General features: G+C 39.8%; 5 protein-coding genes across 6 annotated transcripts; 4 read left to right on the forward strand and 1 right to left on the reverse strand.

The window, feature by feature from the left end:
• Window positions 1-13,754: 13,754 nt before the first annotated feature.
• LOC110188757 (sterol O-acyltransferase 1) lies at window positions 13,755-16,603 on the forward strand. Its single transcript, XM_020958599.2, has 3 exons — window positions 13,755-13,840; window positions 14,177-15,042; window positions 15,483-16,603. The coding sequence occupies exons 2-3, from the start codon at window positions 14,367-14,369 to the stop codon at window positions 16,520-16,522; spliced, it is 1,716 nt and encodes a 571-aa protein (XP_020814258.2). The 5' UTR covers window positions 13,755-13,840; window positions 14,177-14,366; the 3' UTR covers window positions 16,523-16,603.
• On the reverse strand, window positions 16,537-17,215 carry Cks85A (Cyclin-dependent kinase subunit 85A). Its single transcript, XM_020958602.2, has 2 exons — window positions 17,059-17,215; window positions 16,537-17,000 (listed from the first exon to the last, which is right to left on the reverse strand). Exons 1-2 carry the CDS (start codon window positions 17,115-17,117, stop codon window positions 16,766-16,768), a joined length of 294 nt encoding a protein of 97 aa, XP_020814261.1. The 5' UTR covers window positions 17,118-17,215; the 3' UTR covers window positions 16,537-16,765.
• Window positions 17,216-18,157: 942 nt separating this feature from the next.
• Window positions 18,158-19,622, forward strand: TMEM216 (Transmembrane protein 216). The gene is made up of 2 exons (XM_020958601.2): window positions 18,158-18,607; window positions 19,427-19,622. The coding sequence occupies exons 1-2, from the start codon at window positions 18,391-18,393 to the stop codon at window positions 19,618-19,620; spliced, it is 411 nt and encodes a 136-aa protein (XP_020814260.1). The 5' UTR covers window positions 18,158-18,390; the 3' UTR covers window positions 19,621-19,622.
• A 987-nt stretch (window positions 19,623-20,609) lies between these two features.
• On the forward strand, window positions 20,610-22,480 carry LOC110188758 (transmembrane protein 216). Of its 2 annotated transcripts, none has more exons than XM_086831849.1 (2): window positions 20,610-21,285; window positions 21,889-22,480. In XM_086831849.1, the coding sequence occupies exons 1-2, from the start codon at window positions 21,240-21,242 to the stop codon at window positions 22,080-22,082; spliced, it is 240 nt and encodes a 79-aa protein (XP_086687975.1). In that variant the 5' UTR covers window positions 20,610-21,239; the 3' UTR covers window positions 22,083-22,480. The 2 variants fall into 2 exon arrangements, with proteins under 2 accessions (XP_086687975.1, XP_020814259.1); XM_020958600.2 differs by having other exon boundaries at window positions 21,157-21,678.
• Window positions 22,481-23,706: 1,226 nt separating this feature from the next.
• LOC110188300 (uncharacterized) lies at window positions 23,707-25,084 on the forward strand. Its single transcript, XM_020958005.2, has 2 exons — window positions 23,707-23,889; window positions 23,953-25,084. Exons 1-2 carry the CDS (start codon window positions 23,868-23,870, stop codon window positions 24,963-24,965), a joined length of 1,035 nt encoding a protein of 344 aa, XP_020813664.2. The 5' UTR covers window positions 23,707-23,867; the 3' UTR covers window positions 24,966-25,084.
• The last annotated feature ends 6 nt before the right edge of the window (window positions 25,085-25,090 follow it).

Consider the following 25,090-nt stretch of genomic DNA (forward strand, 5'->3'; position numbering starts at 1 on the left):
AGTGAGAGGACTTAAGGCATTTAATTGATAAGCTGTTTAGTAATAGTGTGTCTATAGTATCCGAAATACATTACAATTAATTATTAGCATATATGAATTCTTTATTTTTACGTAATTGTTTAAGATGTACTGATGAACGACTTTGACTACGTGCTAAATATCGTAAGAGGAGCTCACAGCTTGATCAGGCTTACTTTCCATATTTAACCTGTTAAAACATTGAAAGGAAATAAGATATTAACAAAACTCAAAGGCAGATTTAAAGTCAAAGATTTAAACTTAATTAAAGCAAACCTTAAATATTTTTAACTTTCTTACAAATATTTTAAGAAATGAATACACAAATTCTTCCGAGTTTTCATTTATTTGTGAAGAAATGGAATTTAAAACCTAATAAAATGAAATGTTATTTTTTTAACAATCGAAGTTAGATACTAAAATAATTAAATCTGCAGTTAGTATTCTCTCAAACAAAATATAATACATAAATATCCGATTTTTTTTTTATAAGGATTATTCCTCTGTTCATTCGATATAATTCCGCATATAATATTTAAATTATAATTGAAATATTTACATATGTTTCGACCAAAGCCGACACAGAAAATTGGGGTAATTTAGCGTTGGCAGAGGGAGGGGTGGGATGGGGAAAATGTAAAAGCAATATTTACCAAACAAATGACATGCCAGAAAGCAAACAAAACGCCGGCGGAATGCAAATTACACAAGTTGTCCTGGGCCAGGATGACAAGGATAGCGGATAGGGCACAGGTAGGCCGGAGGACCAACACAGACCTGCCATTGAGGCTGACATGGTCAACCGGATTAGAAACTGCAACCGGACTTAGCAGCAAGAAAGGATTAAAGGACGCGAAGCTACCTGAGCGCCCCGCCCAGTTCATTAATCCGCGCATCCGAAGAAGTGCGACTTCAACTCCGGCCGACTTCGGTCAACTGGAGCGGCGGAGATTTAAAAGCGATTTGTGTTAAACATCGCTTGGTAATCCAACATTACGCAGTACACAGGACAGTGCAGGACAGGATCACGAGGGATCAGCGCTGTTGATCCGCAGGATCCAGTTAGTCCCGAGCGATTAACGCATGCTGATCAGCCCGATTAGCGCTGCTCAAGGCGGGCGGGTGTGGAGCACTGATCCGCGTCATGATCCGTGATCCTTGAGACACACGGCCTCGGGCCCTCGCTGGCCAAGTTATGTAAAGTTGAGCTCAAAACGCATAACAAATAGTCATAAGTCCCGGGACTTCGTCACGCTTGACCTTTTAATTGGAAAAGCAACCGATCGGGGATCGTGATCTGTGCAAACACAAACAGGATGATGATCATGATAGACTAATTGCCGAAAGTCCCTGCGTTATATGCAAATGATCCTTGACCTTTGGCCGGCATGCTGCCGCCTTGAGATCCTCATCGCATCTTCGAGGGGAAGATCAAGAGGGAGGATCTCAAGACATCTTTATCTGCCGATCTTTGCATCTCCAGCATATGCAAATGCATCCATCTCTCGAAAGATTTTGTGGTTGACCGATTCGCCCCTCAAGGATCTCATTAGGATCTCCTTTTTGTGTTTTGATTTGGCGCACTCTTGTCCTGACCTTTATCCTTATACCTCGGTCTGTTGAGATATCACCTTGAGTTCGTAAGCTGATTTCATGCCCAGGATGATTTGCCATTTCTCTTGAGTTTTTTCTTCCTTCCCTTGGCTATTTTTTGTTTGTATGATTTCTGCACGGCTGAAGAGATTTAGCTCTTTGATCTTAAGTGCAAATTGGTTTTGCTACCACAATTACTTACTTTCAGCCATTTTTCTTGAGACAATCTGTGTTATTTTACGGTGATTTTTTAAAAGTAACATTCTAAAAATATTTAATTTAGGCTTGAAATAAATGTAGAATACAGTTTTCGTTAGATTACTTGAATCTTTTGATATATAATTCCAAAAGTTATGTTTATTAAATAAAAAAGTTATGTATACTAATATAAATAAAAAATATATCTTTTGGTATGTAATTTTAAGGAAGAGTGTTATTTAGCTTAGATAATCCTTAGAACATTTGTATGAACCAGTTTCTTAAATATTTCTTTAATATTTATTTAATTAACCTTTTTAATATTTATTCACGCATAAAAAGGCTTTGTTTTCCCGTATCAACTGCTTCATAAATTCCATAGAATATTTCTTAAATACATCTTCCAAATCATGCACAGCCAGAATACTTTCATTTGTTTGTATTCCACATAATAAATCCCTTACAAATTTGAAAATTTAAAATGTATCTACCCGAAATCCCAGCTAATTCTGACTTGACACTTTTTTCATGCATACATTTTGTTGGTTTCATTTCAACATTTTCGGCTATTCAGTTGGTTTTTGTCATAACTTAGGTAAGAAAAAACACTTGCCAAACCCTCCTCCTCCTATCATGTTCGTTTTGCAAATTCTGCACACTTCACGACCGTGGCCAAGGGTCCTTTAGCAAGCCGCAGAAAATTTGCATTTTGGCATAAATCAAAATGTGAGAAGTGCTCGCGACGTTACGCCCACAAAAGGGACAAAATTCCGCCGAAATGTTATAGTAAACATGGATGGATGGTCTCGGCGTTCACCCAACATCCGTAAATCCTTTTTTAGCACGAAAACCCGAAGGATTAAAAAAGGAAACTAGAGCAGAGGCATGGACTGGGCCGAAATAGTTGCTCTAATTTTCATTGTCCACCTTAATGGCTCCGCTGTACAAAAGCGTGAAGGACAACGGCAGGACGCGGTAAGACAATTGTCCTGGCTGGATTTCCAGCCGACACGCCACGAGATTTTATGGAGGCGAAACGCTTTGCATGCCGTCGTCCCAGAGCATTTTGTTTCGGTTTCGGTTTGTTTTCCGACCAGGTAAGGCCGCTTCACAATGAAAATAGCTGGAAAATCGCGAGAACCTTCTATAGTGCTGCGAAGATACAATATCTGAGTGTCTAATGGTCATTAGAGATCGGTCCGGGTCCGCTCCACTTACAATTGTAGGCGAAAGGGACTTTGGCCTAAACTTAAAAAACGTCGTGAAAAAAACGGTGGACTTCCGCGTAAAGGATCCTGTATTCCTTTCTCCTTTTTTTCTCTTGGTGGTCATAAAATATTTAGTTTTTTACGACCACCGTGTCCAAGAGCAGCAGGTAGATCGCTGCCGTTTTTTGTGTGCGCTTCTCGTACCCTTAACCCTTTCACCATTAAGAAAAAATCGTATCCTGGGAGTGTCCTTGCCAGTTTCCCTCGAACCGGCTAGCGATATTTGCGTTTTCTCTTCTTTTTGTTTCCAGCTAATGTCTGTTTGTGTCCCTTTGTGTTCTTTATGACGCCTCGGTTGTGTATTTTTTTATGGCATCCATTGTCCTCCAGCATCCATTTTGCGTGGAACGGAGTGGAATGCTTACTTCCTCAACCCTTTGGCGGACGGGAAAGTTGGTGTCGGGGCGAAGGAAGGGGTTAAGTGAAAATTCCATTGCACTTTTTACGAGCTGCAATCTTCCCGGAATGTATGTTTTTGGTCATTAGGAGAAAGGGTTAAGTTCGATTTGGTTCTGGGTGCGTTTATGGTCTATATTCAAATTGAAAGGGTTAAGAGCGGAATAAAGTAAAAGGGTTGAGTTTAAAGATATATATTTAAAGGACATCTTTATTGCTAACAAAAATTTTTGAAACTAAGGAAAACCAATATTTTTAGACTTTCTTTTAATCTGCATCTTAAAAATAAAACCAATCAAAGGTTTAAAAGTTTAAAGAAGAGAATGTTTTACAAAATCTGAAGGAAATAAAAGAGATTATAAAAATTATTATTATATATATATTATAATAAATTAGCGAAGTTCTGACTGATTTTAATCTTAGCTCTCATATCGTGAAATTAGCTCTCCTTCCAAAGGATATTAACGAGTCGTTCAGTTATGGCACGAAATATATATCCTTACCCTCCTTAACCTTAAAAGGATTTCATTTTAACAGCCTTCCATAAGTAACGCCTGGAAATTAAATTTGTTGAAAAGACCCACAAATCATATGCGATCTTCTGACTGAACATTTGGCGCGATTACATTCGTAATTCGCTGGAAATTAAGGCCACTAAGTCGCCAGTGAAATGGATTCGGACAAATGTAAAACGGATTTTTGAATCGAACCATCCAGCCATTGCTGGACCATTGTCCATTGTTGTCCAAAAGACCTAGAAACGAACCCAAATCCCAAGCTTAGGCAATCGGCATTGGGAAATAAGCGCCAAATATTTCCCACTCCCCCTGGTCAATGTGTGCACCCACCCCCGGTGCCCGCTTCCCAGTGATCCTGGTACAAGGATATACATACATACAAATACATATATGCCATCGTCTAATCAGTCCGCATTTTCACACTTTCGTGACCCCTGCGGTGCCACAGATGCGGATTCCGATCGGGGTTGGCCAAGCGGCCGTCGACCATTGGTCAAAGCGGACTAAAACATAACAAAAGTAAAAATAAAATAAAAATAAAATTGAGAACGCGCGCCAGCGTCCTATGTCCTGTGACCCCTTGTCAGCGTCAGGCAGAGGTTAAAATTAATGCGAATACTGTGAATGCGGCGGGGAAATTGCATCAATTCGGGGTCACGGCTAAGACGCCTCAAGGAGAGCATCACTCCATATAGGGGTGGCTGGGGTCAGATTTATGGGCCGACATTGAAAACTGTAACAGTCGACCGAAGGATTTTCGCAGCTCAAAAATTTGCGCCTCATTGTTTTGCATGTTTGAGAAATGGTTTTCCGGGTGGGGTTAGAGCGATTTTAATTGACCATTGGGCGACCGTGACCCTCACCCGGAACCGGGTCGCTTGACCTTTTTTTTTTTTGCTGCTCGTCTTGACATCGGTCGTCAGTATTTAAATAATTTTTCATTGCCGTCCAGGATTGTTTTTATTGCAAATGGCATTTAATTGTTGACCCCTCAGTTTGTGTATTCCTTCCCAAAAATGTAACGTATTTTTGCACTGATTTTTGGGACATCAACCGGGCAGCTGTCCATTTACCGCCCAGCAGTCAGAAGCTCTTTCGGTGAGCCCAAAGAATTAGCTAATGGCCAGGCATTTGTAGAGGAAAATGTTGGTAATGGGGTCGGCGAACTAAGCCGGAATACGTACAACGCAAATGCGAATAAAAAATTGAAGTTCTTACGATAAATATGCGAGCCTATTAGTCGCACAGAACGCCGAAAAACATGGCCCACAGGAGGAGGCTTTTAGCCCCGAGCAAAGCCCATGTCAAGCGTTGAATAAGTAATTCCTTTCCTAGGACTGCGGCCCTGCCATCATCAGGACGAATCCGGATCCAGGACTCGTTCAAGCCAGGCCAAGGTGTGTGGGTGCCAAGAACAAAAGGCATAAAACGTTAGCACGACTTGGGCGCAAAAGGAAGCCAAAGGACAAAGCAGAATATTTTATTTTCTAATGAATGCGTTGAAATGCCAGATTTCGGATTTATTTCGCAGAAAGCACACTCACTGACAGAGCTATTGAATACCCTGTGCTAAATATGAGTGAATATAACCAGAAATATTTGTATATATATATATATGAACACTTATTTGTATACCCTAAGCTTCTATTAAACTCCTCCGCCATAAGTATTATTTAAATCCTATCTCTCTGGATGATTTACCTCGTAGGGAAATACATACATATTTATATAATCTCATTTATTAATATTGTAATATTGATAAATTGAAAATTTATAGAAATTTATTATTTTAAGATTTTTTAGCTTTTCTACAAATATATATTATTATTTTAAAAGACTATTCCTCAAGTAAATATAATACATAAGCTAAGAAAGGTGATTATCTGTATTCTTTTATAATAAAGATCAAATATAAAATACAAGTGTGAACCAAAATCACAAAAATATATTCCAATTCCCACTGGACTTTCTTCCCTAAGGACTATTTTCCATTATTATTATACCCCAAAACTAAACCTATAAAAATGGCTCATAACCATTGCTCCACGAAAAAGAGGATGCTGCATTAACACTTGGTCCCACTCCTACCTTTTTTCTGCCATCTTTTGGGCTTACCGCTGGAGTGTAAACACCACTGTCATTTATTTTCGTATTATCATAATGAGGACTCGTATATTTTTATGTGAATTTCTTGCTTTTTGTGCCAGAAACATTCAACGGCAAAAACCAACCACCAAAAAAAAGGGAGATCCCCTAATTCCACCCACCAAAGAAAATACACACCCAGGGCAGTGAGTCTATGTGAGTGTGGGTGTGTGTTCGCTGGACTCTATGTGTGTTGCCTATATGTATGTACATACGTGTAAAAAAGGCAGCCAAGCAAAAATAAAAGTAAAACACAAAAGCAGTTTCGCATTGGCAATTTGGTTTTGTTGTTGTTAAATTATCACCCAGTTCGGGGCCATATATAGAAACTATAGCCACCCCCAGCGGCATGGCTGGGCTATTTATGCATCCTCCCACAAGCACCCCGTCAATCCAAGCAGATCCTGCAAGGAAGTAGCTATCTATTTCCAAGGGGGGTCTTGCTCTTGAGATATTTCTTTAGGTTTAGGTTTGGCTCTAAGAAGGGACTCCTTGCTTTCGAGATTTATATGGGTTAAAATTTATAAATTAAATCCTTACTAGTTCTAACCTCAACTAATATAGGGTTTTTATGACTTTTGCATCTTATTTTGTTATTATTTTTTAAACAAAATCAATAACATAATAGAGAGAAAAAATAGGGCTCTTGAGGCATAGAAGGAACGCTAAACTAAAGAATTATATAATATAATAATAATAATAAGTATAAGTATAATAATAATAAATAATCCAGATTATAAAATATTCAGGCTTATTGTAGAGTATATTAATCCCCTTTAGCTAAGACCCTGGGTCCATAGCCTCGTCTTTGGATTTACACGTGCTATTGCAATTGACGTTAGCAATTCTCATTGTTAGATTCTTATTCGTTGTCAACCTAGGGGGTTTTCCTAAGATGTTGAGTCTGACTTTTAAAATAATATGTATCTTCAAGATACATTTACTTGTAAATCCGGAAAATCTTTAAGACTAATAATAATTATATCAAATCACTTTTTTGAACCACTTCCTCTTCAGCTCTTCTATCTTAAAGGTACTTAATAAAATCTTAATAAATATATGAGACAAATTATTTCAGCTTGTTTTCTAAATCTCTTCTAATACCGCTTTTCTATCTTCTTTGTTTCATTGCCTTTTTCTTATCAGCAAACATTTCAAAGTCACGGAGCATTTTAAGTCCCCCAAATCGGCAGAAATAACTCTAGTGGAAAGCGTGTAAATAAACTGAAAGTCAAACAAGATTTATAAAACAATAAAAAATATTTGTATTTGGAAATTTTGACTTTTCTGTTTGCTTACACTGATAAAAATGCAAATGTTTTGGATTTGTTTTTGCGTTTCATGGAAATTTTTCGGAAAGACAAAGATAGTGTGAAATAGGAAAACTGTTGTAATTACATTAATAGAAATTTTGTTTGATTATTAAGTTTTTGTTGTCTTCATGCACGTTTGGTTAAATTTATTTGTTTCATTATAGCCTCTTGGATAATTAATTTTTAATGTAATTAAAAAATTAATCCAAAGAAAATGATCAACGGTGTATAAGTCTAGATAGGAGAACTTTATCTTTTATATTTTAAGTCAAGATAGACATTAAGTTTTTAAGTCCTAATATAAGTTGTGGATATTTGTGAATATCGCCTCTGGATCTAAGCTTATTTTGGAGTTTTGTAAACAATGTAATTTATATAACAAGTTATTATTTAATTGAAAGTAAGCAAAGTTTGTAAGATTCAAAATCTCCTTTGTGCATATCTGCTTATTCTCGAATTTTGTAAATAATACAATTTATATGATAAGTATTTGTTTAACAATTTGTTTTGTGATAAGTAATTTAGTGTTGTTAATAAATATTGTTTTCTGCTGCTGTAGAGTACTGAATTTTACAAGACAGTAGGATACGTAAGGATATATTATATATAGGCAGTAAGTAAAGTCCTTGAACCTTTTAATAAAAAAATAAATAAAAATTCGCTGCATACTTTTTCGGGCTATTGAAGAAAGCCGACGCGTCGTCAGCCAATAACAGTCTACGAGCAGCGCCATTTCTATCAGCGCCACACAAAAACTAATTCCACATAATGGGCCAATCTACATAAAAAATCGTTGGTTCAGTCCGCCGGGTTTTTCACCCTCCTTTCTCCCCGCAGCCTTGCCGCGTCTGCCATCAAAAAATCGATGGGCGGAATGGGAATGAGTCACTAAAGTTACCACCCCGCATAAATTTCCAAATAATGTAATGCTAAAAAAAATCCGCTCACAGGAGCGAGCGAGTGAGAGCGAGACCGTAGAGGGAGAAAGAGGAAAGGGAAAGCCACGGGGGGAGCAAATAGAGTTCGAAATCATGAACCATAGAAAATGAAAATCCACCCTCGAAAAAAGTTGCCAACGTTTTTTCCGTTCGTTTTTATTTTGTTTTCCTTCCTTCCCCATTGTTTTGTTTAAGTGGGCAAAAAAGAAGAACGCAAAAAGCATTGAGTGGGTGGGATATTTGTATCTGTGTGTGTGTTAAGGGTGGTGAAAATACATATATATATATTTGTATGTGTGTCTTGGCATGAGTGGGTGGAAGTGGGCAATACACTCAGCCCTTAAGATCACAAATAATACGTATTATTTTCATTCCACTTTGGGTATCAAATTATTTCTAAATGTCTAGGAAATTTGTTGTTGTTCTTTTATATATTTTTCTGAAATTTAGAAAGGTGATTGCAAGAATAAAACATTGATCTATAATAAATACCGTTCTAAACTAAAGGACACTTCTCAAAGTAAACAAAGGGCTATTGTTGAAGGTAAAATCTTGCAAAAAGTGGATCTAAAAATTTGAGCCTATTAATTTTATAAATACTTTGTTGATATTTAACTTATTCTTTGTAATAAACATAAGGAAAAATAAGATTGTCAGCGGTGTGATTGACCATACAATACATTTGCAAATATTTTAATATTTTAAACAGTGCCTGAAGCAAAAAGATTGTTCGTTTGAATCAAGAGATGGAAATGGGAAATCGATTATAACTAAGCCAAAAATGCATTAATTTTAATTCGGAAAGCAATTTATTGCTAGATTTACTTTGAATAATAAATCTGCATACTCAATTTACAGTTTTAAAAAATTATAAAATTTTTCAATTTATGAAAATTTTAATGATGTACAACCTTATACAATTTTCAAATTTCGAACAATTTTTGTAATTTTTTTTTCTTGCAAACATGTCTAGATTGATTTTTCTGTTACTGCTGATCAAGAATATATATGATTGATAGGGTCGGAAATGATTCCTTCACCATACAAAGGCATAAAAAGTGAATAAATATATTTTAAGCTTCTAAGACTATTATTTTTCTGAGTATATTGGTGGATGGTTCTTTCTATATGTGACTGTTTCGCTTTGTTTGCAAAACAATCAAAAGCGAACGGAGTCGCCATGTTCACTCCCAAGCCCCTCAGTTCCCAGTTCCCGTTGACATCGTTGGCGACATTAAATATTGCTAAGCGTTCTTTCTTCTCCACTGTCCCCACCGATTTCCACCGCTCTCCACACATTTCTTTTTTTTTGCCCGGCCAAACCAATTTCAAGCATATTTTTATGAGTCCTCTGTGCAGGCGGGCGGGTCAACAAAGCCCGTTGGTTTGGCAGGCGCAGCAGCTTTAGTTTATTTTGCAAACGTGTGCCATCGACCACGCCTCCCCGGCCTCGACTGGCCCCCTCAAAAAATCCAGGATGCTGAGTTCGGAGCCATGTGCTAGACGCTAATAACGTGGCTGGCCAAAAAGCGGCAGGAAATGGCCGGGGTCCAGGGTCGAATCCTGCCGAGGGTTCGGGCATCGCTTCCATATGGCCGGATTCCCTTGCTCTAGCTTGGACGTGAGGGCAATGAAGCAGCGAAGAAACGTTTCTGCGGAAATTGAGAATTGGTTAATGTATTGCGAACTGGTAGTTAAAGGAGTTGGATCACAGGTTTTAGCGAAATTCAATTTAGATTTGTAAGCAATTGGAATTTATTCAAGATAAAAATCTGCAAATTAAAGGGTTGCCTAAATAAATATTTAATTTATCTAATTTATAAGGTTTTATAAAATACTACATTTAGAAAATAGTGTATACTTTTTATATTTAAATAAATACCAAGAGAACAAGAGAGAGAGAGAATCATATATATTTTTAGCCATAAAAGTAACATTTCAAAATACAATCAAAACATTAAAGCATATACATATTAGCGTTTCCTTTTTGTATTAGTAAATATTGTTTTCTGATACAGCACTGAATTTTATTAGCGTTTCCTTTAAAATCATTTTTGCTATAAGCTTTGCTGGTGATAAATTTCGTTTAATCATGGCATTGCTTACATTTTGACTGCGTTTTATGTGCCTTTTTAGCAAATTACAAAAATGCGCCATTTCTAATTTGTGTGTCCCTTTTCTGTTTCTGGTGTTTGTTGCTTTTGTTTTCATTTCAGGACACACAAAACTGTGCGCCTATAAGCCAACAACACAACGACAAATAACGGAAATGACAAAACAGAAACACACACACACACACACATGCATATAAACACACAAGAGGAGTATTTTCTGCGTTCAGCATTTCCCCACAACCGCCACCCACTTCGTCCGCCTACTTTGGGCCGCCCCTTTTCCCACATGCGGAAAAATATGCAACATTTTTTATATGTTTCTGCTTCACAAAACTTTTGCGCAGGCAGCAGCATCATAAAATTTTTTTCTGCTGCTGCTGTCACTTTTTTCCTCCGTTATTGTTGCTGTTGCTCCGGTTTTGGTTTGTGGCCAGGCTTTTATGTGGCTCTCCGCCCGTGTGTGAGTGTGTGTGTGTGTCAGAGTGTGTGTGAGTGCTTTTTATGACCCAATATGGCCGCCACAAAGCGCCGTACGTGTTTGCTTGCCCGTGTCCGGTCTCCGGTCTCCGCTTTCCGCTCTCCAATACCACCGGTCTCTTGGATACAGTGATGCCGAGAATCCTTTTGAGAATCAGGATAATATATCCTGAAGAATTATAAAAAAGTGAAAGATATACATGCTTAGTATTATTATAAGTCTTAGAATTGGTAATAAATCTTTGTAGTTTTTTAAAACCTCTTGAGAACGATGGCATAGAAATCGCCGTTTAAATTTGTAATTCTGCGAGGTTCTTAAGTACTTGTTTGAACTTAGAAGGTTATTTAAAAACTACAAGATTTCCTCTAAATTATTAGAATATTTTATGAAGTATCCTATTCAAGGTCTAACTTATCACAGAGTCCATAAAAAAGTCCGATCAATACCAAAATCAAGACACATCAATTTAAAGAAATACAACTGTATAACATAAAGCAAAAGTCTTTATTTTTTATATTTACAATAAAATAAAACATTTATAAATTTGAAAAAGTGATTGATTGATTGATTTTAATACATTTTATAGAAGGAAAATATTATAAAATTAATTATAAACGTGTTATAAATAATTCCGATTTTTAGATTCTTTAATAAAATTTTAGAAACATGCATTTATTTCAGCAACAAAAGCAATTCAGCTTCTAATGAAAATATCTAGGAAGTTAACACTGTACCAAGTGCGGGTTTATGAATTATATAGATTTTTATGCGGTCGCATATTATTTTTGTTGCCTTTTTTGCTTCTCCGTATTTTTTGTGTGCTGCCCTCAACTGCTCTGCTCGGCTTTCGTCTCCTTGGAACGGGGCGCAATAAAAATGTCTTTTTATGTGTACGTTTGTCTCCTATCCTGGCCAAAGGTTCTTGGGCCGGGTTTATTTTCGGTTTCGGTTTCGGTCCCTCCATAATGGCCGCCTTCAGGCGGCATGTTTATGAATACGCTTCGACTTTGCTCCGCTTTACGCCCTGTGCTTTACGAGTCCTGGTACTGGCGCAGCTTTTATTATTCCTATTTTCATATATATTACACTCTCCATTTTTGGCTGTTATTTTTTTTTCTTTTTCTCTGACACTGGCTGCTGTTGTCATTTTTGCATTAATTTCATATTTGGTTTATGGCTATGTGTGTATGTTTGAATGTGCGTTGAGTTTTTCTGGCCGCTGCTGTTTATTTCGCATAAATAATAAATATTTTTGGTTATTGCGTCTGCACAGTATTAATATTATTTCCAGAGGAGAAACACACACTAACACACTAGTGCATCCTGTGAACCGCAGGACTCATGGCCGTGAGCTTTAATTTCGGCTCATTTTTCGTTATCAAAACACTATGTTTATGCTCGTGTATTTGTTTTTATTTCACTCATCTGTACATATCCGCCACACACACACACATACATATACAGTCTCGTAAATATTTGCAATTAAATATGCCAAAAATACACCACACACACAGGCATTTCCCTCTTGCATTTACCAATTTGGGCCATATTTGATGCTGCAAAAAATATCCTCAACCTATGTTGTTGTTCCTGGCTTTCCAAAAATTCCTTAATTAAAAATTTCATAATTTACACAGCAGTTAAGTTAAGTATTTGTTGGGTAATATTTGAAAATATCAATATTAATCAATGGCTGAATCACACTTGACCCCCAATAACAAAAAATAAATTGATGTACCCATTTAAATTTTTCGTCTTCCGTGGAAAATGCTTTAATTATTCTTGATGCCTAGCTAAAGATTATTATTAAAGAACATGTAATTCTCCATCCAATACAGTTGATATTTACCTACATATATATATATTTTAAACAAGTGAATAATGTATCTACTTAGAAGAACATCTCCAGCTCAGAGACTATAAGCCCGGGATCTAGCAAATAAGTAGATTATATAATAAAACCATTTCTAATATATTATAAACATAAATATATAAAGATAAACATATCCAATAAGTAATTGGATTAATAAAAAAATAGGTGGTGTATTAAACACTCCAATATCATGTTCCCTAAAATCTCATTCATTTTAATAATACTTTTTTCCTAATTATCTAAACTTTGTAATATGTTTATATTTTATATATTAGTTTTTCGACAGAAGAACTTACACATATGCATATATTTCGTTACAGATATTTATAAGTCTATCCGTAATAAAATTTTTTTAATATTTCTCTTTTATTTGTTATATTTACTTAAGAAACAGATGGCATTTTTTATATTTTCTCGGAAAGCCTCATTATTACTTTACGAAAAGTAGTATGTGTACTTATATATATTATGTAATTCATTTTTACAATCAGATTATCAGACCGTAAGTACATCATGATCACAGGTGCGCTTAGCCATAAAATGATTACTTATCTTACATAATCTGAACTGTTTTATTATACCCTATCAATGGGGCATGTGAACTCTGATAAAGGCAAATAATGACGAGTAATGTCAGAATGCACTCAAAGCCTCTGTTGCCTAGTATTAGTATTTTGTACCGTTTAAAAAAAGCTCTCAGCCCACTGTGCTCAATGTACCGAAGAACATGCAATCGGGGTCACCGTCATGTAAACAAATCAAGTGCATGTGCACCGGGCTAGGGACAGGACTGCGATGGGCTTATCAGCTCTTGGTGGCGTAGAATAGAATGATTAAAGTGCCGTTGACAGCTAATCGTCTTGCTCAAAGTGCGAGATATTAAACCAAATGTATTTCAATTACAATTGTAGCGCACTTAACATTAGATCCCAGAGTCAGGGCCGATCAGGCGAGCGATCAAACGAAGAGAGTGCCTAAGAGAACGGAGGTGAGAAATCAGTGGCGTGTCATAGATATATACTATATGCTTCATGACAATTATAAGTTATGATATTTCCAGCTTAATTAAGAGAATTTTAATAAATTTTATTTTGGTTAATTAATGAAAATTTAAATCGTTTAAAATTACTGCAGACAACAATACAAATATTCAAAAATGAAGATGATTTAAAATACATTTTCCAAGGTGAAATATTTCTTATTTTAGATTATTATCATTTAAATTAAATATTCTGTTTTATTATTTATTTTTTGTGAATTATATTATATTATATTGTATATTATGTATATTATCCCCCTTTTGCCGGTGCCTCTGGCCCCCAAGTCAGCCAAGCGCCGTTATCGTCGCGGATTTGAAAACAGCCAGCTGAGCCAGCAAGCCTCTACACTGCGTACATTGTGCAAACAGACGTACCCGGGGGTAGTCGCCGAGATCGGTTGAGTAACGCGGCTATAAAAGCTATCAAGTGGCCAGGATTAGCCACAAAGAACAAAGGGCGCACCCAGCTCCAGTCATGGCCACAGAGAAGCAACAGAGGCATGGAGAGAAGCGGAAGGAGGCGGAGGAGGACGAGGAGGCCAGGTTGCCCGAGCTCAGTTTTGTGCGCGAGAAGCTGCAAAAGTTCCAGTCCAAGATGCTGCAGGACTTTGATCAGCGGCTGTCCTGCATGGTGGAGGACGTCCTGCAGGACCTCCGCCAGCAGGAGCTGCGTGCCCACGAGTTCCCCAACTTTGGGAGATCAAATGTCAAGAGCACCTGGCACAATCGCGTCACCAGTACAGCGCCCGCGGACGTCAGCGACTCACCAAATGGTCATGCAAATGGTGGAGCCACCACAGCGACGGCGCCGGCGCAGCAATCGGAGAAGCCCGGCCAAAAGCAGCGGCGACAGCTGCCCGAAAAGGTTTTCGTGGCGCGGGAATCGTATCTTACGGCGCTACTGCAGGTGGAGCACATGCGCACCATCTACCACATCTTCTACATTATTCTGATCATGTTCCTGCTGAACGTGATCTGCCACGATTACTTTGTGGACGGGCGGATTGACCTCGGCCTCGGCACCTTCCGGGGCGGACTACGGCGCCTGCACTGGGTAATGGGCACTTGGCTGCTGGAACATGTCTTTGTCCTGGCGCTCTACTTTGCCTTTCGAGGATGGGCGATGGTCAGACACAAGTTGAAGCCGCACAGTAAGTGTTGGAGTACTACAAGGGGAAAAGCTTCTTTGTTTCCAACTAATTCCTGTAGAATTATTGGTTTTTATTAAATTAATTTTATTTACTTCGGAATTTGGCCTATTAGTTATTAAAATTTTTGTATAAAGCACTTAAACAAAAAGTGCTTCATATATAGCCCTTATTTTTTGGAATTTGTAAATAACTTTTATTACTCACTTAGCCACCATAAGGTGACGAATTCATTAAAGCCAAATAACGATAAGAGTTAAAGGCCTTTGGGTTTAAACGATTAAACTTTCGCTTTATTGGCACATAGTATAATAGATGTGAGTTAATCTTCTAAAAATCATTTTTTTTTTTTCATATTTTAAAATGCTCTTAAAATTCTTCCTCTGCTTCCAATAGAAATATGTGAAGCAATAATTTTAATAAGCTTTTTTTCCGCTTTTTAGGCTCCCTTCAGCATTTTTGGTCACACAGCTGCCTTATTCTGTACATCAGCTCCCAGCTGGTGTTCTGCTTCGCGGCCAGTTCCCTCTGTCTAAAGTTTGATCTGCCCTTCGTGAGCGGCTGTGTCCTGCTCTTGGAGAGCACTCGCCTGCTGATGAAGATGCACGCATTTGTCAGATCCAATGCGGCTCGAGTGGTGGCGGGGAAACTAAAACAGGAGGATCAGGAAAATGAGGAGAAGCCCACAGGACGACCTTTTGTGCCGCCATTAAGCTGCTACATCTACTTCCTGTTTGCACCCACTCTCATCTACCGGGACAGCTATCCGCGCACCTCACACATCCGCTGGAAGTTTGCCCTGAATCGCCTCCTGGAGGTTGTGGCCATTGCATTCCTCTACGCCTTTATTCACGAGCGGCACATCCACGAGCACTTCGGTCAGTACGGCTTGGAGCCTATGGACGCCTCGAAGCTCATCCTTAAGCTGTTTGGAATGCTGCTGCCTTGCCAAGTGATCTTTCTTTGCGGCTTCTACCTGATCCTCCACTCGTGGCTGAACTTCACCGCGGAGCTGCTGCGCTTTGGTGACCGAATGTTCTACAAGGACTGGTGGACGTCGCACACTTACGATGCCTACTACAGGAACTGGAACGTGGTGGTCCACGACTGGCTGTACGAGTATGTCTACAAGGATATGTACGTGCATGTATTCCGGGGTTCCAAGTTGGCTGCCTCACTGGCTGTCTTCATGATCTCCGCGGTGGTGCACGAGCAGGTTCTCGGCTTAGCTCTGCAAATGTTCTTTCCAGTCATGTTCTTCTTCTTTGGGATTGTGGGCGTCTCGCTGGTATTCCTTATGCGTAGCGCTCCCAAAATACTGGGCAACGTCTTCCTGTGGTTCTCTTTAATCTCAGGCAATGGCATACTGATTTCGCTCTACGCCATGGAACACTATGCCAAAAAGAACTGCAATCTGAGTCACGACAGCTGGACGGACAGCCTGGTCCCGGCGGTGTGGCGCTGCTACAATAGGACAAATTAATTAACAACCTCTACTTTTAATTGTTAGTACACTTGGCGTACGCTTCGATTGTATTTTAGGTAAATAAACTAATGAAATTAACTTGGTATCATATGTATGTACATATATGTATGTTTCTTTGAACTAGTCAGCTCCTAAAGCTATGGAACTTAATTTTACATCAGGATGCCTGATGCTAACTTATGAAATACTGCATGAGTATATGAGACTCCCTGAGTGGCAATAAACTGGTCTGATTCTGTCTTAGGCGCACACATTCGCGCGATTCTGCGATTCCGAAGTAGCTGCCACCTGTGGCGCCGCCGCTTCCTCCTCGACGCGTTTGCGACGGAAGAGAATCACATGCGGCTCCGGTGCATGGACCATGTAGTGCACCCATCCAGGACTCTGCTGCACGCCCAGATTGCGCCACTCTGTCTCCGTCATCAGATGGGCCTTGGGGACATGTTTGGCCAAATCCGCAGGCAAAATTACGTGCCTGCAAGAGATCACTGCAATTAGAATCCAATGTCTTTAACGAATAATACTTCATCTACCTGTATTCGTACTTGTCATCGAAGTACTTATCCGAGTACAAAATCTGATCCGCCGGCATTGCGAAAATCGAAGTTATTTTATGTAAATAGAACAAATTTCAGAACTCAAAAACAATCACAATGTGACCGTCTCCTTGAAATAGAGATGAGCAAAACCAAATGTCAAACCCGATATTATCGCTTCATGAAAACTTCGATTCCCAATTGGAAGTCAGAGTTGTTTACTGTGATTTTTTTTAATTAATCCTTTTTATAGAAAACCCACGTATCGTTTAGGTCAAATTATACATTTAAAAGGAAGATGATGCGACGAATAAAGCAAAGTTATTACAAATAAGCCGAATCGGCCCGCAAAGTTAATGGATTGCTTATCGATAGCTATCGAGTGCTGAGTGAGTTGAGCCGTGACGCGAGCGTGAGAAACAGTGTTGCCGAATTATCATTTCTTGCCTGACCAAATCTGGAAATTTTGTAAGACACCAAACCGAAAACCACTAAATTTTCCAGAAGCCAGTTATTTTGGCTATTTTACACCTATTTTAATAAGTAATTCTATTGTCTACAACGAATTGAATTGTGCCCATTGTTTAGATTTCGATATTTTGGCTATATTCGTTGGTCTGTCTAGCTATAAAATGACGACCGATAGTGACAGTACTGGTGAGAAATGCGCCTAGCGCAGAGTGGCCGTTCTTGGAAATGTCCAGAGAAAGAAGAAGAAAATCGAAAATATCTAGCGCGGGAGGCTCCATCCGATGGGCAGAGTTTTTATATAAGCCCCCTCTATGTGCTTCTCTTCTCGCCAACAAGCAACCAACTACTGGTAGCCAACAGCACACGCGTATAAATAAACGTGAACGCAACACTTAATATTAGCATAGAGTTGTCGCCGCGAAGCACGGCCCACTTATGTCCGCTGCCCGCTGACTCCCCATGACAACGCACCAACAGCAACAACAATAGGAGGGTGCAAGAAGAAGAGCCAAAAAGTGGAGGTGAGGGCGATAAGTAAATATACATAAATATATACATATGAGCAGACCGCAATTAAAAATACACCAAGAGCGCCACTAGCAGCACCAACCACCGTCCGCATCTACATCCAGCAACGCCACGAGACCCAGTCCCCTCGATGCTGTCGTAAGGGAGGCGAGCCACCTGCTGCTGCTGCTGATACTGCTGCTATCGCTGGCAGAGCTGGAGAAGCTGCCCCAAACTGCCCAGGTGACATCCGGCGGCTGAGGGCGCAGCGCAGCGCAGCACCTCGGGAGCGACGGAGGAGGAGGAGGAAACGGAACTGATTGAGATCGCGGACATTAAGTAGCGACCACCATGAACGCCAGCCTCATCTACGAGATCCTTATGTACTTAAACTCGTTCTACTTCGGCATGTACGCTGCCTTCGAGGTGGGCGTGGGCGTGCTGAAGGCCATCAATCTCAATTACGGGGAGAATGCGTTGTCCCGCGAGGCGAGCATCCTGCTCTCCCTGTGCATCATCGAGACCCTGCGCATCGTCTTCGGCCGCAAGAGCAGTCTCAGCGATCGTGGTAAGTAGTCCGAGTATTTGTTTGTGGGATTAATCCGCCACACCGATGATGACATGGCGAAATTATTTGTTTTCCCGGTCCCAATGGCGACAGGCGGCGCCTCCCTTGCTCCCACTCCCACTGTCCGTGCCCGCTGTGGCCATAACCCATAAACGTTTCGTCGTACATGTACATACATACATACGTTGATGTATATGTACAAACATGTGTGTAGTCAACACGGCGTATGCGTAATTATGGTCATCACCCGCATGAGTGTAAATGTTTCGAGCGGCAGGATTGGAAAGGAGAGGCAGGGGGTTGAGGGTTGAAATGGTGCCCTTTTGGTACATTAAACAATATTAAATGGGAATCTATCAAAGAATTTATAATTGAGATGAGCCACTGAAATCTGTACGAGCAACTACAGAGCCATTTTATAAGAAAAAGAATTAATAAATATATGGGACTCAAAGTTGTCCGTGAATCATGCTATGTATGGCAATCTATGGATATGAAATTAAGTGCTTTAAATCTGCTACTCATTTGGAATATATTTATGTATAAATAAACCACCATAGCCAACGGTATAAATGATTTAAAACTCAACACTAGGATTTCGCTATAGAAATGATCTTCTAGCAAAAGCAGTTTTCCCAGTCTTTCTATTAAAATTCTGTTCGTGCGGTTTTGAGTGCGAAAGCAAAAGATTATGCGGATTGAGAGGTTCGGGAGGGCTAAGCAAAACATTTTTTGATTCAATCTATAAACTGTATAATAATGTAAATTATTCAAAAAGACCCGTTTTCTAAATAATACGATTTTTCTTCATTTTTGCAGGGTGGCAAGCAACCGCATCCGTAATATTAACACTGCCCAGTCTTGCTATTGTTATCTACTTGTGTTGTTTTCAAACCTATGTTCTCAAACTCGAAATTATTCTGAGTGCCTTAATGATCACCCTACAAGGTGCTGAACTAGTCTACGCCAGCATATTCATTTGTACAATGTGTCGCCCCGTGACATACACCTAGCAGTTGATAAACCACGTTGCCGCCGCCACGACAACGACCAAGATCGAGATTAAGACCAAGCCAGCACTAGCACTCCTCCCTCCTGGGGGAGAAGGAAGACAAGGTGGAAGAGGAACATACAAAGCCGAGGAGGCTGCAACAACAGCTGAGCGACAACTACGACGAAGACGACGAGACACTTTCCTGTGGCACTTTCACTTCCAGCAATACGCCAAGGCCTTCCAAGCTTGGCCATTTTGATGTCCGACTATCTCAACTGAACCGCACTCTCGACCATTTCAAGGATTCTCTTCCAGCACTAAGATCGCAAAACCCGTACCCAAACATGCATTTTGGGGCTCACACTGGAGAAAGGATTTTCCTCAAGGTACGTCGTGAACCTTTATCTCAACTTATATAATCCGCACAGATCTTTCTCGCGACCGCGGAAACTGCATGGCACCGTATTGTAACGCGACGCGACGCGATCCGACCGATTCTATCAAATGCAGAGCTGCATTTAATTTGAATTTCTTCGGTTTGCATTCTTTTGTCCGGCCTTTGTGGCCGCCGGCGTAGCCTCCCTGCTGCTGATGATGCTGGCGTAGCAGCGATGTTGGTCCCGACTCTCCGCCTCGGACTCGCTCGTTTTGATCTTTTTATATAGCAGCCGTTGTGATGGTGTCTAAAATTATATGCAAAATGCAAGCTCGTGCAATACCGTTGCTGCTGCTGCTGTCCCCTAGGTGCAATGTACACTTCTAATTCAAATGTAATATAAACGGGCCACTGCGGACACGTTAGGCTGGCGCTAGAAAAGCCAAATGAGAGGGCTCTCGGTACGGTCGGTCTCGGTTAACAATTATGCCCTACACAGGGAACACTTTTGATCAAGAGTCCATCTGTGTTTGTTAGCATTACGATGGTATGAAAGAAAAAGATTTAAATCAAGGATTTACTTGAGGGAACTTTTATAAATAAAAAAATACAAAATATTAAATCAGAGTTTTCAAGAATATATTTAAATTTAATTAGCTGTTTACAAACATTGTCAGAAATGATCTATTGATGTAGGAACATATGTTTCTTCGACACTTTTAGTGCTCAGAGACAATAGTAAAATAAGTAATAGTCCAAATATTAAAGCAACTATATTTTTCAATTTTATTATCAGAATATTTCTCTGCCGGTCCTATGTCGCCACAGTGTTAAACATTCGTGTGACTTCAGCAAAGGTCTTCCGGCACGCTATTGCAAAAGTAAAGCGCAGAACACGTACTCTTACAATTAATTTTTTTAACAAAATTTAGCCTGTTTTAGAATTATAGCTATTTTACATGTCATATTACCGAAAAGTTTAACTTTAATACATTTCTGGCACGCTTTCACAAAGTAGTTTTCCGCCTAGGAACTTTTAAATTAATTTCCTTTATGGTAGTGGCAAACCCCAGTGGAATCAATCTCACACCTTTCGGGGCAGGTCATCCGCCGGTCAGTGCTGACCAACCACCCAGCGGGTGAAACAAATAAAAGGCGACAACGACCAGGCAGCACATTATTCAAATAAACAGCAGCAAGGCGGCACAGTTCCCAGCGACAAAGCGCGAGACCGCCGATGCCGATGTCGAGATGCCGCTGCAATGGCCAAGCGAACCGCACGGCAGGCAGGTCCGCGTTATTATTATGGTCAGTCTATAAATACAGTGCCCAACGTGAGCAACGCCGCCGCCACTGCTGTGCTAGCGATCCGGGAGATCGATTTGGGGCCAATTTGCCGTAGTTCGTAGTCTTAGAGGTGCCAAGCCACCGCCGCTGAGAGAGAGATGCCGCCCAAGCGCCCGCCACCGCTCGTGCCAAAGAAGCCGAATCCCAGCATGAACTATGAGGTGTTAATCTACCTCAACTCTTTCTACTTCGGGATGTTCGCATGCTGTGAAATGGCCATGGGTCTGCTGAAGGCCATCAATCTCAGCTACACCGGCCATACCCTTGCGCTGGACTCGGCGGTAATGGTTAGCTTCATTGTCTTCGAGACGATCCGCCTGATAATGGGACGCATGAGTTCTTTGGCCGACCGAGGTAGAGAGCACGCTTATCTAATTTTAGGATTAACTAAAACAACAGGGTGGAATGTGTTTTTATACTTACTTAAGTATGAATAACTTTATACGATAATTGTCGTTTTTAGAAAATACTTTTGCTCTTAAGCAATATTACATACAAAGCAATTAGTTTAGTTCAACTTGTTTTACAGAAAACATATTTATTTAGCTTTACTATCTCTTTCAGGTTGGTCAGCCATACTTTCGGTCTTCATGACCGCTCCATGCTTCTTGGGTGTGTCCTATTTGCTGCTGATGCAGACATACAGACTGCGCCTGGAGTACTGCCTGTGCACGCTGCAGATTGCCCTTTACCTGACCGAAGTGTGGTACGCCATCGTCTTCGTTTTCTCACTGTGTCGTCCAGTAACTTATGATTAGTCATCACCAGCCACTGATGGAGATGAAGATGAACATTTATATGTGGTGATTAGCAAAGTGTTAGCAATATACAAAAAGATCGGATCAGAAAATTAAACAAAATGCATTAAAAATGAAGTGAGAAACCGCAGAAGCATCTAAATTGCTAACTTGCTCATGCCCGAGGAGGAGGAGGATGGAAACCTAACCAAGCAGAACAGAAACAAAAGAAAAAAGAACATATGTAGCATATATTAATACCTAAAGGATAAGATTTATGATAACATACAACACACACATACATATATATACATATACTTAACGGTTTTATATACAAAAATTGTTAACATTTAAGCATCAATTGGAACCAATATAAGACAACAAAAAAAAGAAAGCAAGAAAAGCTAAGAAAACTTAAACTTGAATAATTTTCACATTTTTAAGATGACAATTTTTTTGTAAAAAAATCTTTAAACCAAAAAAAGCTAAACAAAAAAAGATAACTAATTTATATTAATTCACAAATAACTCGAATCTTTACAAACCAAAAAAAAATGTAAAAATAGAATATCTAAAAAATCTAGTCACAAGAAGAATCATATGTAAAATGTGCTTCAGATCGCCGAAAGGAAGGACTAAACCGTTAACACTTAGTGAGGCGGTTAGTAGTTCGTTCATAAAACACTATTCGAATGCGAACAGATCAAGAAGGCAAAGGGCATGACCATGTGTGTACTTTAATGCATATATACTTTATATAAAACTAGCATATAGCGTAAATAACAATGTTCAAGACGGTACTTAATGCAACAGGCAACCAATCCAAGTGTAAAAGCTAACAAAAACAAATTAGTTAAATCATACTAAACATTTTAGAGTGTTAATAATTAGGCGAGAGACTACCCTCCACTGTAGTGCCGCAAAGTCTATTGCGAAATCCTTCTCTCTAAAGATTCTGCCCGTTTTGGCAAACCTCTGAAACACCCCCGATATGTCAAGCTCAATTATCCCCGCCTATGAGGAACCGAGGATTCAAGAGAAGGAAGGAATGCTAGTCACTAATATATATTGTCCACAAAACAACTTCTAAGCTACACCAAAGATTGTGTATTATTTATAAGAACTGTTTGTGGTTTCATAGCAGGAAATTAGCTCACAAATCGATCACAAAACTCAACTCAACAGTCCACGAACCTCATGCTTTTAAATGAACAATTTTAATTAGAGGACAACCAAAACCGAAACCAAAAGAGCTGCATCATCCTAAGTTGAATAATTTAAAAATTGTATAATATTTATGTAATTTCGTTGAACGCCAAATGTTAACATACTTTTAAAGCGCGTGTAAAACGGAGATAAGTTAATAATAAACAAAAGCGAGAAAAACTTATAAGGTTTTATGAAAAATTATATACACTCAATGAAAATACCAATTAAAGATCCAAACTAAAAAATTGACATCTGTATGTTAGTAGAAGACCTCTCAAGGTTGGTTCTCGTTTCACTGAAGTCAACCCGATATCGAAAAGGGTCACAGTTTGAACTTTTACTATTCTCTCCAAGTATAAACGGGACAGGAGACTTCGCTCCCAAGAGAGAAAAAGCGAAGATTATAAGGATGTAGCTCAATTTCTAGCTTAGGATAGTAGGCTTCGCCCATTACTTCGATTATCTTTAGAGCGAAAGGGGCAAAATTTTTACAAATATTTCAGAAACACACATACAGATATCTTCCAAATTTGTGTAGTCCCCAAAATTCGAAGCAAAACTTTATGCAGGTCTGCTCGGGAGGTTGATTCAATCATCATGGACAAAAACCAGAAATCGGGTGAACTTCAATACACATATATCCTCTAATTTAAGCAACTAAACAATTTTTTTCTAATTCAAGATGAACGCTTTGATCAGTCCATGTCCAGCAGCAGTCGTCGTGTCATGTGGAAGCTCAGCGAGGAGGATATGGAGGAGACTTTCGACTCTGTGGTCACCTATCGACGCTCCCCTGGACGCTGCATACATCCCTCATCAAACCAGCAAAACAGAAAGCTGCTATTCAAAGAGCCGACTTTAAAAATAAACCAACCATCCTCGACTTCGCTGCCAGAGGTAAAGGAGCCCAAAAGCCTTTCAAAGCGGTCGGTCCCGGGAAGAGATGTCGCTTCGGAAGAGGAGGAGGAAGAGAAGGATAATAGGCTGTCTGTAAAACCCAGCTTGGCTCTGCGGTATAGGCCCTCCTACGAATCTCTTAAGTACAAGCGAAGCAAGGATTTCGGATCGGACCGAATACCTAGTACTTCCCGCGGTTCAACGTCCAGCAAAGTTGTTTCGGACCTGAAAGTGGAGTCCTTTACCCTGCCGCCCCAGCAGTCGTGTGTGGTGCGTGAGGAGGCACCGAAGTTCGCTCAAGGATTAAGCGTAGAGAATGACTCCGATTCATGCTGCTCTGGTGAGCTGGAAGCCCCCAAGAACAGCCCCATGCTGGACTCCAATCCTCCGCAGCGCATGCAAAACGACCTGGTCAGTGTTCATATATCGGCGCCCACCACGTCCTCGTTGTCAGAGACGACGCGACGGGATGGGACTTCCCCGTCCAAGCGCCGCTCAACGACGGGCAAGGTGGCCGCCGGTACAAAGGCTGGCTCACCCACAGCCGCAGATGGCAAAAAATGTCCCAGCACCAGCAGTGGGAGCACGGGTCCCCACTTGCCCAACTTCCGACAAAGGCAGCAGGAGCTCCATCGTTATCGCATCCTCGTCGAGCAGCGGCGCCTGGATCTCCTTGAGTTGAAGATCGCTCGTGAAAGAGAGGATGCATTGCACAGCACAATTCTCTTCCATAAAAAAATGCAGATCAAAGAGTGCAAGATCAAGGCATACGAAGACAACGACTGTTCGGACGTATAGGAAAATGTTCTAATTCAATCTCTCCCAGTTCCCGGCATTAAAATCATTAAAAACTATTAATTCCTACTAAATTAACCTAACTTCCGGGAAAAATAAAACACAAACAATGCAAACACTAATTTGCT

This window comes from Drosophila serrata, unplaced genomic scaffold, assembly GCF_035046125.1.
Source record: "Drosophila serrata isolate PLE 108 unplaced genomic scaffold, ASM3504612v1 contig_241, whole genome shotgun sequence".
Lineage (NCBI taxonomy): Eukaryota > Metazoa > Arthropoda > Insecta > Diptera > Drosophilidae > Drosophila > Drosophila serrata.

Coding starts and splice junctions, on each gene's coding strand:
- LOC110188300 (XM_020958005.2), top strand. CDS start 23,868: ATGGACAAAAACCAGAAATCGG. Junction 23,890..23,952: donor GGACAAAAACCAGAAATCGG/GTGAACTTCAAT, acceptor TTCTAATTCAAG/ATGAACGCTTTGATCAGTCC.
- Cks85A (XM_020958602.2), bottom strand. CDS start 17,117: ATGCCGGCGGATCAGATTTTGTACTCGGATAAGTACTTCGATGACAAG. Junction 17,001..17,058: donor GATGACAAGTACGAATACAG/GTAGATGAAGTA, acceptor GATCTCTTGCAG/GCACGTAATTTTGCCTGCGG.
- LOC110188757 (XM_020958599.2), top strand. CDS start 14,367: ATGGCCACAGAGAAGCAACAGAGGCATGGAGAGAAGCGGAAGGAGGCG. Junction 15,043..15,482: donor ACACAAGTTGAAGCCGCACA/GTAAGTGTTGGA, acceptor TCCGCTTTTTAG/GCTCCCTTCAGCATTTTTGG.
- TMEM216 (XM_020958601.2), top strand. CDS start 18,391: ATGAACGCCAGCCTCATCTACGAGATCCTTATGTACTTAAACTCGTTC. Junction 18,608..19,426: donor GAGCAGTCTCAGCGATCGTG/GTAAGTAGTCCG, acceptor TCATTTTTGCAG/GGTGGCAAGCAACCGCATCC.
- LOC110188758 (XM_020958600.2), top strand. CDS start 21,423: ATGCCGCCCAAGCGCCCGCCACCGCTCGTGCCAAAGAAGCCGAATCCC. Junction 21,679..21,888: donor GAGTTCTTTGGCCGACCGAG/GTAGAGAGCACG, acceptor TATCTCTTTCAG/GTTGGTCAGCCATACTTTCG.